Source organism: Aegilops tauschii, chromosome 7 (genome assembly GCF_002575655.3).
Source record: "Aegilops tauschii subsp. strangulata cultivar AL8/78 chromosome 7, Aet v6.0, whole genome shotgun sequence".
In the NCBI taxonomy this organism is placed as follows: Eukaryota; Viridiplantae; Streptophyta; class Magnoliopsida; order Poales; family Poaceae; genus Aegilops; species Aegilops tauschii.
In genome coordinates this window covers 62,064,930-62,082,077 of record NC_053041.3, presented here as the reverse complement: position 1 = coordinate 62,082,077, position 17,148 = coordinate 62,064,930, and the positions used below count along the sequence as shown (strand labels likewise).

The 17,148-nt window shown below is 42.6% G+C and overlaps 2 protein-coding genes across 2 annotated transcripts; both read right to left on the bottom strand.

The window, feature by feature from the left end:
- Positions 1 to 5,738: 5,738 nt before the first annotated feature.
- On the bottom strand, positions 5,739 to 8,323 carry LOC109761758 (cysteine synthase). Its single transcript, XM_020320581.4, has 7 exons — positions 8,038 to 8,323; positions 7,811 to 7,938; positions 7,295 to 7,497; positions 7,003 to 7,128; positions 6,752 to 6,910; positions 6,170 to 6,363; positions 5,739 to 6,081 (listed from the first exon to the last, which is right to left on the bottom strand). The coding sequence occupies exons 1-7, from the start codon at positions 8,290 to 8,292 to the stop codon at positions 5,956 to 5,958; spliced, it is 1,191 nt and encodes a 396-aa protein (XP_020176170.1). The 5' UTR covers positions 8,293 to 8,323; the 3' UTR covers positions 5,739 to 5,955.
- Positions 8,324 to 11,469: 3,146 nt separating this feature from the next.
- LOC109761749 (methylcrotonoyl-CoA carboxylase beta chain, mitochondrial) lies at positions 11,470 to 16,550 on the bottom strand. The gene is made up of 10 exons (XM_020320573.4): positions 16,213 to 16,550; positions 16,013 to 16,132; positions 14,946 to 15,380; positions 14,782 to 14,872; positions 14,078 to 14,310; positions 13,826 to 13,990; positions 12,873 to 12,947; positions 12,413 to 12,544; positions 11,839 to 11,895; positions 11,470 to 11,761 (listed from the first exon to the last, which is right to left on the bottom strand). The coding sequence occupies exons 1-10, from the start codon at positions 16,396 to 16,398 to the stop codon at positions 11,558 to 11,560; spliced, it is 1,698 nt and encodes a 565-aa protein (XP_020176162.1). The 5' UTR covers positions 16,399 to 16,550; the 3' UTR covers positions 11,470 to 11,557.
- Positions 16,551 to 17,148: the final 598 nt, after the last annotated feature.

Sequence of the window (17,148 nt, the reverse complement as noted above, 5' to 3'; positions counted from 1 at the left end):
CTGTTTTGTCTATGTATTCACACATGTACTAAGTTTCCGGTTAATACAATTCTAGCATGAATAATAAACATTTATCATGATATAAGGAAATATAAATAACAACTTTATTATTGCCTCTAGGGCATATTTCCTTCAGTTTGCATTTCATACAATAAAGAGACAACCATAGGGCTCATGCCGGTTGCCGATAACTTACAAAACATGATCATCTCATACAACAACGTATATCACATCATGTCTCTTGACCATATCACATCACAACAGGCCCTGCAAAAACAAGTTTGATGTCCTCTACTTTGTTGTTGCATGTTTTACGTGGCTGCTACGGGCTTCTAGCAAGAACCGTTCTTACCTATGGCAAAAACCACAACAGTGAATTATCAAGTTTGCTGTTTTAACCATCTTCAAGGACCGGCCGTAGTCAAATTTGATTCAACTAAAGTAGGAGAAATAGACACCCGACAACCACCTTTACGCAAAACTAGTTGCATGTCAGTCGGTGGAACCGGCCTCATGTACGTGGACATGTAAGGTTGGTCCGGGCCGCTCAATCCCACAATGCCGCCGAATCAAAATAAGACGTTGGTGGTAAGCAGTATGAACATCACCGCCCAGAACTCTTTGTGTTCTACTCGTGCATATCATCTATGCATAGACCTGTCTCATGATGCCACTGTTGGGAAACGTTGCATGGAAAACAAAAAAAATTCTACGCACACACAATATCAATCCATGGAGATGCATAGCAATGAGAGGGGGAGAGTGTGTCTATGTACCTTGTAGACCGTAAGCGGAAGCATTTCACAATGCGGTTGATGTAGTCAAACTTTCTTTGCGCTCCAACCGATCTAGCACCGAACGCACGTCACCTCCGTGTTCTGCACATGTTCAGCTAGATGACGTCCTCCGCCTTCTTGATCCAGCAAGACGGCGAGGTAGTAGATGAGTTCCGATAGCACGATGGCGTGGCGACAGTGATGGTGATGTGATCTCCGCAGGGCTTCGCCTAAGCACTACGAGAATATGACCGAGGGAGTAAACGGTGGACGGGGGCGCCACACACGGCTAAGACTATGTTGTATCCTTGTGTGGCGCCCCCTCCCCACATATATATAGGTGGGAGGGGGGAGGAGGCAGCCTAGGGAAGCCAGGGCGCACCCCAAGGGGCTGGCCGCCGGCCCTAGGGCTCCTGCCCCCCCCCCCCCTTATCTTGTATGAAGAAGGGGGAAGGAAAGAGGTGGGAGAGGGAAGGAAGGGGGAGTCCTACTCCACACTTTCCTTGACCTCCCCTCTTTCCTTCTCCTCCTCATAGGCTGGCCTGCTATGGGGGCGCACCAGCCCCTTGTGGGCTGGTGTATTCCCTCTTTTGGCCCATAAGGCCCATAACTTTGCTGGGGCACGAAACTCCTTTCCGGTAATCCGATAAGCACCCGGTACCCCCGAAACACTTCTGGTGTCCGAATACTATCGTCCTATATATCAATCTTTACCTCTCGATCATTTTGAGACTCCTCGTCATGTCAGTGATCTCATCCGGGACTCTGAACAACATTCGGTCACCAAATCATATAACTCATATAATATTATATCGTCATCGAACATTAAGCGTGCGGACCCTACGGGTTCGAGAACTATGTAGACATGACCGAGACACCTCTCCGGTCAATAACCAATAGCGGAACCTGGATGCCCATATTGGTTCCTACATATTCTACAAAGATCTTTATCGGTCGAACCGTTATGACAACATACGTAATTCCCTTTGTCCATCGGTATGTCACTTGCCCGAGATTCGATCGTCAGTATCTTCATACCTAGTTCAATCTCGTTACGGGCAAGTCTCTTTACTCGTTCCGTAATACATCACCTCGTGACTAACTCCTTAATAATTTGCTTGCAAGCTTATGATGTGTATTACCGAGAGGGCCAGAGATACCTCTTCGATACTCGGAGTGACAAATCCTAATCTCGATCTATGCCAACTCAACAAACACCTTCGGAGATAACTGTAGAGCATCTTTATGATCGCCCAGTTACGTTGTGACATTTGATAGCAAACAAGTTATTCCTCCGGTATCCGGGAGTTGCATAATCTCATAGTCGAAGGAGTAAGTATTTGACATGAAGAAAGCAATAGCAATAAACTGAACGATCATTATGCTAAGCTAACGGATGGGTCTTGTCCATCACATCATTCTCCTAATGATGTGATCCCGTTATCAAATGACAACACATGTCTATGGTTAGGAAACCTTAACCATCTTTGATCAACAAGCTAGTCTAGTAGAGGCATACTAGGGACACGGTATTTGTTTATGTATTCACACATGTATTTAAGTTTCCAATCAATATAAATCTAGCATGAATAATAAACCTTTATCATGAATAAGGAAATATAAAATAACAACTTTATTATTGCCTCTAGGGCATATTTCCTTCAATTGGCTCCTACATATTCTACGAAGATCTTTATCGGTCGAACCGTTATGAAAACATACGTAATTCCCTTTGTCCATCGGTATGTTACTTGCCCGAGATTCAATCATCGGTATCTTTATACCTAGTTCAATCTCGTTACCGGTAATCTCTTTACTCGTTCTGTAATACATCACCTGGCTTATGATGTGTATTACCGAGAGGGCCCAGAGATACCTCTCCGATACGCGGAGTGACAAATCCTAATCTTGATCTATGCCAACTCAACAAACACCTTCGAAGATACCTGTAGAGCATCTTTATTATCACCCAGTTACGTTGTGACGTTTGATAGCACACAAGGTATTCCTCCGGTATCCGGAAGTTGCATAATCTCATAGTCGAAGGAATATGTATTTGACATGAAGAAAGCAATAACAATAAACTGAACGATCATTATGCTAAGCTAATGGATGGGTCTTGTCCATCACACCATTCTCCTAATGATGTGATCCCGTTATCAAATGACAACACATGTCTATGGTTAGGAAACCTTAACCATCTTTGATCAACGGGCTAGTCTAGTAGAGGCTTACTAGGGACACGGTATTTGTTTATGTATTCGCACATGTATTTAAGTTTCCGCTTAATACAATTATAGCATGAATAATAAACCTTTATCATGAATAAGGAAATACAAAATAAAAACTTTATTATTGCCTCTAGGGCATATTTCCTTCAAAATAGGGTCAATCAAAAAACAAACAGCCCAATACATGACAGAGCACACAACAAGAAAAAAACAATTAGCACGCATCTTGGAGCAGCAATCAACGGTCAAAAAAATCGACTGACCCAAAACTTAAAACTCAGTCAGCTGACATGTATCTAAAGTGGAGTTTATTTGCTGCCTCCCATGGATCAAAGTGCTCCTATTTTAAACCGGCATGACACCCAGGTGCTTTAGAAAACTGGTTTCAGCCAGTCCCTTAGATTCAATGGTGTTCACATTTCCTTGTATTTAGGCATTCTCTCGATGTGTGTGGTCAGTGGTAGACGCAGTTCCCGTCGAGTACGATGTGTCTCCTGATGATTTCGTCAATCTCAAGATTTACCAGTTCAACCCGTTGGAGGTGTTACTCTATGTTCTCTTCCAAGCTAATTAAGCTTGTATGCAAGTACATGGCCTCAGGGGCCTATCTATATTAATGTTTCATTGTTATTTGGTATGCTAATGAAGCTGAATATGAAACACTACCTACCAATCATAGGAATACTGCATGTAATCAAACGTTTATTTAGTTTGCGAAATCGGGTCCCCATAGTATCCTATCTCAAGGAGATGCAACTGTCCTGGGTAGACGAGACCTTGGTGATCTTACAAATTGGTATTCAAGCCTCTCTAAGTGAAGTCATCATGCAAACTATCCGAACTTGGAGAACTACATCCTTGTTTATGTATTACCAAAAAGGCTTTTGCCCCGCTTTATATATAAAGCAATGATCAGCCATAGCCCAAGTACAAACGCACCCCACGGCAACACACGCACACACTCAAGGCGGGATACATAGGCGCTGAGCGCAGCAACACCATCCCTAACACTACAATAGCAATCGGGGTCCTCCACCGTGAACACGCCGCCTTCATCGGGTTCTCCCCTTCACTCTCTCTGCTTTGTGCAATCTACTTTTCTTGAAGTTCTCAATTGTAAAATTGCATTTGTAGGGAGCTATTAGGCAAATAGTAGTTTATCCAGTTACATTTGCGAACCCCGCTAAGAAAGGGGTTAAATCTTCTACTAACCCCCTCTTGTCGATCATACACTATCCTTTACAAAGGCCCTCTTAACTAGATTGATATGTTTAATTTTACGTAGGTACTTAAGATGAATTTTATTTGTGTAACTCGTAGGAGCATTTGTACGCACTAGATGAGACCAAGTGCATTCCGACAAGTATATCAAATCATATGTATGTAATAGTTGAAAAATCCATAATATTTTTATATTCATTGGTGATTGTTATAAGTGATGATATTTTAATACAAGTATAATCCAAGCACATATTTTCAACCGAGTACTTAATCCATTGTAACATATGACAACACAAAATTTGGTAAAGAAGCATGCTAACAATCGATGATAAACTCCTCATAAGAAACTTGTATTCTAGATGTTTCTGTTATTGTGCTTTCCTAACCATACAGTAAAAACCACGGTACACTTTTTAAGAATACTAATATATAGAGAAGAACACACATACACACTCGAATATATACATACACTATCTTCATGAGAGTATCAAGATTAATCTTCAAAGTCACAGCATCATTTATTTATTCATTTCATTCTTTTTTGCATTAAGCAGGTTCTACGTAAATATTTGTTAAGGGCAATGTCTCGAAAGGCTAATATAACCTTTTTTTTACAACAAGTGCAGATTTACATACATTTCAAAGAGTGTAACAAAAAACACTACAGATTATGCAAACTAAGTAAACTAAAAATATAATAGGTACGAAATTATTTTAATAAAAGTAAGCAAAAAAGTATAAATTCTATTTAGTTTAAGTTTCTCATCCATTCAAAAGAGAAAGCGTTGCCGAGCAGGGGCCTTCTAATTTATTTTGCATTGAGCTCAAAATGCATCATGACGGCCCGACCTTGTGGTTACCACCCCAACCTATGGCGGTATCAAATGGGCGGAATTTTCATGTGCAAATATGCCTTGTGATATAATATTGTAGCAGTTCATATGCTTTGTGGATATTTTGTGCAGGTCTCATGGGTAGTTCCTAGGTTCAATTCTTGGCCTGAAAAGCTTTATTTTATTTTACTTTTACCAAATAAAAAGAAATATTTTGTCCAATTAATATTGGATATGAATTATTATATAAAATATATTTTTAGTTATAACTATTTTTTAAGAACCAGGCTAACTGGAGACTATTTTGTTTTGGGAAACGTTATCTGCCGAACTTTTCCTGGGAGCATTATCCCAGCGAACGCCCCAAACTGGCCATGTCGTACCAATTGAAGTTCTCATGACAACTTCAATAAATTTGCCATGATCAGAGTCGAAAGTTGCCATGTAGCACATAGAAAAATTGCCACGTTGCACAGGAAAATTGCCATCCATTCGACTTTGAGGGTGTTCGCTGGTAGCCCTAAAAATATGACGTGCCCTGCGTATTGGGGTCCTCTATTTCTAGGAATAGTGCCGAACACTTCCTTCCCTCCTTTCTATATGCACATGCTAATGTCACTCTTATATTCGATTTTCTAAAAAAACAAAAAACAAATTTCTGCGTACACCAAGAACCAAGTCACAAAATAGATGTTCTGTTTTGGTGCCGCTGTGGCATCAGATGATATGGTAATACATGCATTCAATGACTAACAACAATTCATGATCCCTTGTAGATAAACTCCGTAGCAAGGTCGTCTGTTGATGAACTCCGTAGAAAGGTCGTGCAACACAATACAGTAACCAGCTGAATCTACCTTACATACAACTCTTGTAAATCTGTATCATGTGTGGTCAAAAGGTCATGGCGATACACTCCTCTCTTACAGCTGCAAAGAGGTCAGAGTTCATGTATCTCTCGCCCCCGCTCGGGAACATGGTCACAATCATCTTCCCCTTGTTCTCTTCTCTTGCCGCGACCTAAAAGGGTTACTAAAGATCAGGAAGTGAAGTCTTAAGATAACTCAAACAAAGTTTGCCCGAGACTGGTTCTGGGTGATGTAAGAACCTTCAAGCAAGCCGCCAAGTTTCCACCCGAAGATATGCCCACAAGTAGGCCCTCTTCCATTGCCAACCTCCTTGCGTTCACCATTGCTTCCTCGGTGGTCACGGTAAGCACCTCATCGATGACCGAGCTGTCCAAGATTTCAGGGACGAATCCCGGCCCTATTCCCTGGATTTTATGTTTGCCTCGCTCCCCACCTGAACAACAACAAGCAAGGCAGTAGTGTCAGTGTCACTGTCACGGAAGGTACTATTTTGATGTTGTTCAGGTGATTTTAGTAACTCGCACCACACAATCTGAAGCAAATGTGGACCCATATAATTATCTGGACCACCACAGGTTTCAATCAAGTAGATACAACGAAGCATAATTTATTGACACTTATCTGCTGCCTAACAAATGAAATATTTTCTAAAAGAACAAGATGGTGAATGAAACTAACGGACTGACAAGTAAACAACAAGCATAGTTACAACTGATGAGAGATAAATATCATTTCACACAGTATTATGATGGTTTAATTATATGAAGCATAGAGGCACTATAGAAGAAATTTATATGACCATAACATCACCATTGATTTACCTGAAATAACTGGACTCTCTGCAGGTTCCACACAAATGATCTTTACATTTGGATTTTGCATCTTCAAATACTTCCCAACACCAGATACCGTCCCTCCTGAGCCTGAACCTGCAACAAATATATCCACCTTTCCAGCAGTATCCTTCCAAATCTCGGGTCCTGAAAATTGGGCACGTTTTAAAAGCTACTAACTTGCAAAATAGGTGTCCTTCCTTATGAACATCATGTGTCAAGTCATTTTGAGACGGTACCAGTCCATCGAATGTGTGCCTCGGGGTTTGCTGGATTCGAGAACTGATCAAGAACATGTACATTGGGCAATTCTTTCTTGAGCTGTTCGACCTTTTCAACTTGCCCTGGAAACCCAAGTGCTGGATCTGCCAATTTAGTCACACCAAATGGAACAAGTCTTAACCAATACAAATCATAGTAATTGGCCATTGTAAACAAAGGTATGCAAGGAAAATCAGAACTAAGCAAGCAATTAAGATTCTGTTTTTTTTGGACAGGAATAAATTAAGATGCTATCTATCTTAATCTTACCGGTTATGAACAACTCAGCACCCATGTATCTCAACAAGATCTGCTTATCCAGCGAATACTGGCCCGGCATCACCGCGACAAACCTGTACCCTTTGCTCAGAGCAATGAGCACCAGTCCTAACCCCAAATTACCACTTGTCGGCTCGACTAGAGTCGTGACACCAGGTGAAATCAACCCTTTCTCTTCGGCGTCTTCTATCATCCTGAAGGAAACATAAAGAAGCAGACATATCATAAGTCCATACATAATTCCTAATACTTACCAGATGTTTTGGTGTTCTAGCAACAGCAAGACTATGTACCTGACCAGAAGCTGAAGTTACTATTTTCTTGTAAAAAAAAAGTCTTCTTACAGATGTTTTGGTGTTCTAGGCAACTGTAAACAGTAGGAAGGGTGGCTTACTGAAAGTTAGTGGTTCAGTTCAACAGTATCATCCAGCTCATTTGCTCAGTCGACACTAACAAAACTAGCGCTCCAATCTAATCTCATCCCAAGATTTGTGAAAGTTTATATACCTGAGAGCGCTGCGGTCCTTGACGGAGCAGAGGGGCTGGTAGGCCTCGATCTTGCCGACGATGCGGGCACCCACCCCCTCCTTCCCGGCGACCCGCTTCAGCTCGATCAGCGGCGTCCACCCTATCAGCTGAACCAAATGAACCGCTCCACATGAGCCTCCCCCTCTCCTAAATCCCAATGCAAGTCAATCTCGGTGAATCTGCTCCGAGAGGAGGGAGAGGTTTGCCTGGGTGACGTCGGAGGCGATGTGCTCCTCCTGCCCGGTTCCGCCGCCGGCGAGCAGGGAAGGGACCCCTCTGCGGCCAGCCCGCTCCGCCTCCTCCGCCCCCGGCGGCATGGATGGATGCTCTTCTCGCTGGAGGAGAGACAGGGTAGCTAGCGCGGCGACGGCTGATGAATCTGCCCTGCAAGTTGTCAAATTGCTATTTGTTTTTGTATTTTTTTGGAGCTTGAGTGGCTGCGCGCCCCAGCTCCGACCCATGGCTGTTAGTTTAATCAAGAACGCGTCTTTTTGCGTGGAACAGCCGAGGAGTACTTCCTACCTTTAAAATAAATGATTAATTTATGAGTCATAAGTTGTAGCATGAGCAAATTTATAGAGCCTCGCGCTGTAATTAATTGCTAAACAAGTCTGAAAAATACGTAACTTTTCACTTGAGACGTCAAATAACTTGGATGTATGAAAGCTAACTTCAAATATCAACTTATCCAACCCCAAAAACATGTTAGATCTTCTATAATTAATTTTACTTAGGTGGTGAAAAGTTACAGTTTGAAATCTAATGTGTCATTTCAAAAAAAAAATCAACATAGATAATAGTTTCGTCCATGTTTTCCTTTGGCTTCTCCACTAGTTTAACTTTTTTTGTGAGGCAAATTAATGTGAGTTGGTAATGAACTGGTCCATATAATGTATATTAGTTCTTTGAACCACCTTTCATTTTTATCCTTATTCACCACTGGGTGGATCAATGCAACATGCACAAAAAAAATCCAGCCTTCATATAACTCATATTTCATTAGTCAAATTGGTGTTCAAATTTAAACTGAAATTCAAGGGTTCACGCATCTGAAAGGTGTGAATAATATTTTTCAATGGGTGAACCACCAATGTTCTTGGAAATTTGGTATCATTGACTGCTAGTCCTGAGCTGTTTAAGTTTAATTCATAGTTATGAAATTAATCATTGCTACGAAAGTGATAGACCAACCTCGTCAGATTATCTTTGACATGATAAGAACAATGCGAGGATGTGATCGTAGTCTTCTCCGACTGACCCTATCTAGCCTCGGCAAGGATGGCAGGCGAGAATTCACCGGTAGTGACCGTGATGAAACTGGTGACATGGTTCTCACACATATCATGAACAATAATCTTTGTTGTGGGGCGATCGCGTGGTGTCAATCTCGGGATCAACAAATGCTTGAGTGGGTGCTACTTTCAATGGACGGTTCGATAATTTAGGCTCAGTTTTGTTTTGCAGCTTAAAAACATAACCCCACCCCCAATCTGTCCTCGTCAACCCTTCACTCAACAACTTTTTTCATAATCGGCCTTGAGTCTTAGGGTATGTTGGATAGCCTGCACAAGCCTACATGTTCCTTATATGTTCCATGTTCGACCTACTTTTCACTGTTTGGTAGCCTACACGAGGTCTCCTCAACATGCACGGGCTCAGCCCAAAAAGCCCCTTAGCCTGTGTGAGGAGAGAACACCCCAACAGCCATAGTTTGGTTACAATTTTGTGCAATGCAAACTTAGGGTATGTTTGGTTGCCATCCACACTTTCATAAGCTCCTCTGAGCCTTAGGGGAAGTTTGGTTGTCATCCACACTTTGTCATAGTTTTGTGCTAGGCAAACTGTGGCAACCCTTTGGTTGCAACCATAGTTGTGGCATGCCACACTTTTAACTCACATATCCTAGTTGTTATAGACTCAGTTGCTAGTCAACTTTTGACACAAGTGTAGCGACCAATTTGACCACCACAAAAACTATGGCATGCCACACTTGTGGCACAAAATTGTGGCCAAGTGTGGAGGCCAACCAAATATGCCCTAATTTAAGCACATGCATGTCTCTGTTAGCATTGGGGGTATCAACTACTAACTACTATAATGAAGCACTTGTATTCAAACACATTGATGTTTTTGGACATTGCATTCCTACTGGTACATAATAGGGTAACCGTGAAATACTTTTAGTATTAGAGGTGGTTCAAAAGCTGCTGCAATACTTTACCTAGCAAAGTGGTTTATAGGCGGAAACAGCGCCAATGCCTAAGTATTATAGACGGTTTTCTGCATAACCGCCTCCAATACTTAAGTACCGAAAAGTGATTTCTCCTTCAGAATCGCCTATATTGATCTTTCAGGGCTAAAATTTAATTTTTATTTTTCAACCAGCCTTGATTCCAAATCCAATTTCATGAAAAATTCATAGCAAACATCCACCACACATTCATGACTTATGATATACACATCCAAATTCATATCATAGGTGCATTGCATTTCATAATACATTCATATATTTTCAAATGTCTACAAGGAACATATGCAAGAATGTTCTAAAATCTAAAAAATGTATTGAGCAAACAAAAGAAATTGGATTCTATCGACCAATTGTGCCAGTTGATAGAAGACTCTTGACAACAATGACTCTACATTGTGTCGATGTTGCTGATGTATCTTCTTGACCTCTATCAAGAGGCAACTTCTATTGATATGGTCATGGCTTTCTCACCTCTCGCAAGATCCTCTGGCGAGGGGTCGAATACCCAGCGTAATGGGTCGCTCCACCTCACTTCCTCAATGCGGTTATGGCGGCCTGACAAGGCCCTCCTTCTTTGGGTTAGAGGTGGTAGTGGCAAAGCCCGCACCAAACCCCTCACCCTCGCCCGTTACGGGGACGGTGGTGGCGGGGCAGGAGGAGTGTCACGACATAACCGCACCGTAAGGGGCCACGGTCCGACATTCATGGCAGCCCGAGGGGAAGCCCTCTCTCCTCAGGCGGTGCTAGCATATGCACCGCCAATCATGCCCTCACCCTTGACTGGCAGGGAACCCCGCCGCGCCCGTTTACCAACTAGCTGATGGTGGAGAAATACAATGGCTGTGATGTGGGAGAGAAAGGGGGAGTGAAGAAGGGACAGTGTGAGGGTTTGGTTTCCGAGGGTTTATATTCGCTACAGATTACTCATCTAGGAGGCAGCTTCTCGACGAAACCAGCCTCAGGTGGATAAGAGATTTTTAACACCTCCAATACTCATATTTGTACTAGCGTCTTATGAATTAAACATTCAATCTAGGTGGTTCTCGATTACATTGATTTATCTAGATTTTCCAATACTATGGACACTTGAAAAAAATGTGAAAAGTGGACACTTGGAGTTTGGACGAGAAAATGTACATACGTGTCATGTGAAATCAACACAAGGATGGTAAGTTATACAATTTGCACCAAAATCTATTTATGTTGCAAATAAATTTTCTAGTGCACACATGGTAACCAACATCTGCACGCGCTGGTTTCTTTTGACACAGCACAATGTAAAGTTCGTTTTCGATCAAGTCGCCTTTTAGCCCCTTCCAAGCACTAGAAAAGAACATGGACAAAATCAATACATCAGGGCTAGCAAAGTTTCCCCAGAGAAACAAGCTTTGAATAAGCGCCTCATTTCAATCCATATATTGGAAGCATCGAAGCAGAGTTTTATTTTACAGGGATGTGCACTATACATGCATGATTTACATTCGGAACACGCCATATTTCGTGTCTTCTGGAACCGGCTTGGCCGAAGCAGAAAGGCAAAGGCTTAGAACCCGCCTGGTATCTGCGGGATCTATGATCCCGTCGTCCCAAAGCCTAGCGGTCGAGTAATACGGGCTTCCTTCCTTGTCATAGGCCTCGACGACTTTGGCTTTGAAGGCTTCTTCGTCATCTTTGGTCCACTGCATAACAAAAAAAGTCTCATCTTCTACTAGCATTTGTCTTATGTTTACTGAATCCAATAAATGATGCACTATACCTCCACTCCTTGCCTTTTCCTGTTGTTCTTCTCTATTTGGGCGAGAACACCAGCTGCCTGAAAGGTTCAAGAGAAAGATATGTTAAGACCAGTAGTAGCTTGGCTCTTGTTTGAGGCTAAGCATATCCATAAGAAACCAGTGCAAAGATGTCCACATGTACAAGAACATGATTGATATGTGCTACCTCAGTTTCCCTCTTAATGTCCAGTGCACATGCCTAGGAGACACAAAAATCTAAATAGCCTTTTGATGGACTGAAAGCATGCTTTGCTCTCACAGTGGTATTCCGCCATTCTGCTTTTGTTTTGCCTGGTTGCGCCTCATGGAAATGTTTCTAACAACCATGCACAATGTTTCTACAACAAAGTGTAACATGCTGGCTGCTTTTATTTGCAGCTGAGTAACACCTGAGATTCTTCACATTTTGGACTGCTAATGCTGCCTAATAACCTATATCCCTAGGCTTCAAGGGAATTGATACCAAGAGTTACATTTGTGACATCCTTCACCAGGTAATGATACTAGTAAAATAGTACGACAATTTGTAGCCAATGCCAGGTTCAAAGGTCTTACCTGAATGCCACCCATAACAGATATCCTAGCAGTTGGCCACATGAACAAAAAATTCGGGCTGTATGCACGTCCACACATTCCATAATTCCCAGCACCAAAACTTCCACCGACAATTATGGTAATTTTAGGAACCTGTGCAGAAATATAGATATACAGGGTCATGCTATTCATATAATTTTATAGAATTTTAGATGTAGATAAAAATACAGGACTAGCTATAGATTCCATAATAGCATTTTGTCACAAGCAAGTTGGGGTAGGCTAGATATGAAACCCAACGAGAACATACGAAAACCCAAAAGGCGAAAGAGAGAAAAAAGAACAGAAAACAAATAGACAAAAGTGCTACTCTGCTCTACTCATGCTATGTCATGTGACATGCTGCGTAAATGCGAAAGGAAGCAAGACTAGGACACTAGTTTACTAAGACCAAGAATGGGAAACAGTAGAAATGTCTGACCTTTGAACAGGAAACTGCCATAACCATTTTTGCTCCAGCTTTCGCAATTCCACTTGCTTCAGATTTCGAACCAACCTATTAAACATTGTCACTGCAAAAGGTTAGAAGGCTCGTACTCCAAAATAAAACCAACTGTTATGTTCAAACTTTAGTATCCCCGACCAACTATTTAGTATGTATGCAGTTCATATTGTTGGACTGTAAAAGATTCTCTCATCCCCAGAAGCTAGCTTGTGAGGTTAGAGTTCTTAGGGGTCTTTCCCCTGTACAACCAATGTCGGACTATCCCAACAATCTGTCCCTTCACTCAATTGTGCCCCAATCTGCCCCTTTACTGTAGATGGGCGGTCTCTGTGCAGTGGCAGTGCTAGACTTATGACCTTGTGATGTCAACCAACCAAACTCTTGATGATTGCATGAGTTATGTGATGAATACAAAAAATTATGAGTGTTTTCCACCAGTTGTGATGTTAGTTGACATCACAAACTGTGTGTAGCCGCCACTGTATGTGGCTGACATGCCCCTTCAAAATACATGGACGGTCCCTTCAAAATACATGGATGGTCCCTCAGGCGCCCACGGTCCATTAGGACTTCAAACACTAGACTCCATCATGCCAGATATGCTGGAACCATGCTTTTTGTTGTTGCTGTTGGAACCATGCTTTTCGTTGTTGTTGTTGGAACCATGCTTTCATAACAACTGTTGGGTCATAAAGGGTCTTTTCACCGTCAAAAGCCAATTTGTGAGACGAGGGGTGTTCGCGATCTCAATTAGGTCACTTTATTTATGACCATGAATTTATTTTATTTTATTTTAACCAGGCTAAACCACTTTCCATTGAAATGACGGAAATGCAAAGTTTTGTAGATGAATAGGAGGCGGGAAAGGACAATATTTTGAACATGAATTGAAATGAAAGAATGACTGAAAAGTAAAGAAGATGCCATACCATGAATCCAGAAATATTTTGAAGGAATATCAGAGGAATATTGCGTTGAGCACACAACTCAATGAAGTGGGTACCCTTTAGTGCCGACTCGGTAAATAAAATGCCATTGTTTCCAATAATTCCAACTGGCTGCCCGCATATCCTTGCAAAACCGGTCACTAGTGTCTACGTAAATGCAAATGAAACAGATTTGAGTTGCACAACGCACAATACAGAATGCAAAGGATAATCAAGCATAAGAGAAATCCTTACTGTTCCGTACAATTTTTTGAATTCATCAAATTCACTTCCATCGACTATACGAGCTATTATTGAGCGAATATCAAAAGATTGCTTCGTATCAGCTGGTGCAATTGAGCGAAGTTCCTGTACATCATACAATGGTTCTTGGTAATCACAAGCAGAATTGTGTATACTTGTTTCTTTAGCGGCCAAATGGAGGTTCTTCACAATGTTCCTTCCCAGCGCAAGACCATGACGTTCATCTATTGCAATTTACAGTGCAAAAGATGTCTAAGATGTCGCAACAACATCCAACTAATATGTCTAGAAAAAAAAAGATACATAAAAGGGCCATCTATGGTTTAAGATGGAAACTATTTGCATGATCAAATATATCAGGGCAGAAACAAACAAGGGTCTGGAAACTATTTGCATGATCAAATATATCAGGGAAGAAACAAACGGTACTCTCCAATCTCCATAGAATGCTCAGAGACGACATCTAATAAGGTACTTGTTAATACTTCGTTTTTTGGAACCGCCAAGCTGGACGTGTACCACCGTTGGATGTAGAACATGGAAAAAGAAATAATAACAGAAAGAAGCAGAACTTTTACACTAAAAGCTTGCCGGAAATGCATCTTTTAAGAAATTAAGCAGACGATCCTCCATTCGTTATATCTGAAAGAGCAGCAATCGAGTCGTATTACACAGCAATTTATGTTAAAATATACCTTGTGCAAAATGATCAGAGACTCCTGATACTTTACAATGCACTGATGCTCCACCAAGGTCCTCAGCAGATATCTCCTCCCCTGTAGCAGCCTGCAGAACTGATCATTTAGACTTGGACATGTAATTTAGATATTTGTCAAGATTGTGGGCAGAAAATACTAACCTTTACAAGGGGTGGACCAGCTAGAAATATCGTTCCATTTCCCTTAACTATTATACTTTCATCAGCCATTGCAGGGATATAAGCCCCGCCAGCGGTACAAGAACCTAAAACTACTGCAATCTGAGGAATACCATCTGCAGACATCTTAGCTTGGTTGTAGAATATTCGACCAAAATTATCACGGTCGGGGAAAACCTCTGCCTGCTTGGGGAGATTAGCGCCTCCACTGTCAACAAGATATATGCAGGGCAATTTACATTCAGAAGCTATTTCCTGCGCCCGCAGGTGCTTTTTGACGGTGATAGGATAGTATGTACCCCCCTTCGTAGTTGGGTCATTGGCCACAAACATACATAGTCGTCCATGAACAGGTCCAATGCCAGTAATTATTCCCCCTGATGGTAATGCTTCCTCATAAACATCAGATCCTGCAAGCTTTATTGTGAAAAGTACCATCAGCAGCTCGTAGTCCACAACAAGATGGACAACTATGAAGACATTTGTTTCTATTCTGAACCATCTACCAGATAATGGCATGTCTGAATAATTAGGGGCAGTGGGCTGCAGGATACAGATATGCATTGGAAGACAATGGTGTTTCCGTCAATTATGTCACAAAGTCGCATAGCCTACCGAAACTTGCATCCAGTGTCTTTTCTGATGTATTACTAGTTAGTGCGTCCGTGGAATCCATGCTTCTCTATTTAATTAGGAAGGTATTTAGAAAATCAGGATGCATGTACAAAACAGAGGTTGCCGGATTACTCTAAAAATTAGTGAAATGGGCATGCCTTTTTAAAGCCGCAGGGTGAAAAACTCGGACCCATTCTTCTCAAGCGAAAATGGCAACTACTAAGAAGATATACACTTCAGAGCTGCAGGGTGAAAAATTCAGTCCCATTTTTCGGGAATCAAAATGTGAGCCAGTCCAATTGCCAAACTAGCGATGATAACTAGGATAAGCAGACCAACATGGAGTACAATTTCCTTAACGCCGTTGCTTGATAAAACTGGTCACCGGGAGGAAAAGGGGTCTGTCTCACTGTCACTGATGAGTGATGGCTGACCTGAGAGAGCTCGAGGAAGGAGGCCCCGGGGTCGAGCAGGCGGTCGATGCGGTCCCTGGGGAGCAGCTTCCCCCGCCCCTCGTTCCGCTTCACCGCCCCCGCGCCTCCGCCGCCCAGCACCTGCAGCGCCCTCCGTTTCGTCAGGAGAGGGAAGGGGTCGGGCCGAGGAAGGGAGAGGCCGGCGGCACGCAGGCACGCACCTGGGAGACGCGGGAGCGCAGGTCGGAGAGGAGGCCGCCGACGGCGGCGGCGTTGCGGGCGTAGGCGTCGGAGCTCCGGTCGAGCGCGTCGGGCAGGACCGAGGAGGAGGCTGCCGCCGAGGAGCGGTAGGCAGCGGCCCGGGCGCTGCCTGGGCGGGGCCGCCGCGCGGCCAATCGACTGAGCATCTCCGGCAGACGATGACGATGGATGGGCTGGTGGGGAGTGGAGTGAGCAGTCTCTGTCAGAGTGTGCGATGCCTCTCTGTATACTGACGGACGGAGGAACACTCCCGCACGGAAGCTCGATCGGATATCGATCGATCTACAGAGTGGTTTTTTCCACGGGAGTCTCGTGCTCGTCTGCTCTGATGCCATGCTGTGTTGGCAGACAGGTGTGGATAAGGACTCCTGCAGACTTGATTGGCAACCATGATGGCAGTGAGCGTAATGCACTTGGTTTCCAATTTATTGAATTCTTAAATATTGTTTTCTTCCAAATTTCATAGTTTACGTTTCTTTTCTGTGCCATTACAATTACACCACCGCATGAATGACTTTGGACATTGACCGTTAGATGGATCGTTGCGAGTTGGCGAATCCGAGTAGTATTGGCTGCTGGATAATCTCTATTTGCTCCATCACATTCCGCCGCATGTACTATCCAGAAGATTGATGTGTTGCTCCGAGAATCTGTCGCAATTCATTTTAGTGAGGCTTGGTTTTATGGAACATGGATGTTCGGCTTAATAATATGATAGCTGAAGCTGGAAATGCAAATGATGAATTGTATGTCATTTGACAGTGCATTTTTTTCATGAATGATTGCATATTTAAGGTGGCATCTTCGCATGGTGAGAAAAAAAGAGATTGGTGGAGATTAACTAGTTATTTATATAGGATTTGTTGTAAAAAAATATTGAATATAGATAGCATAAT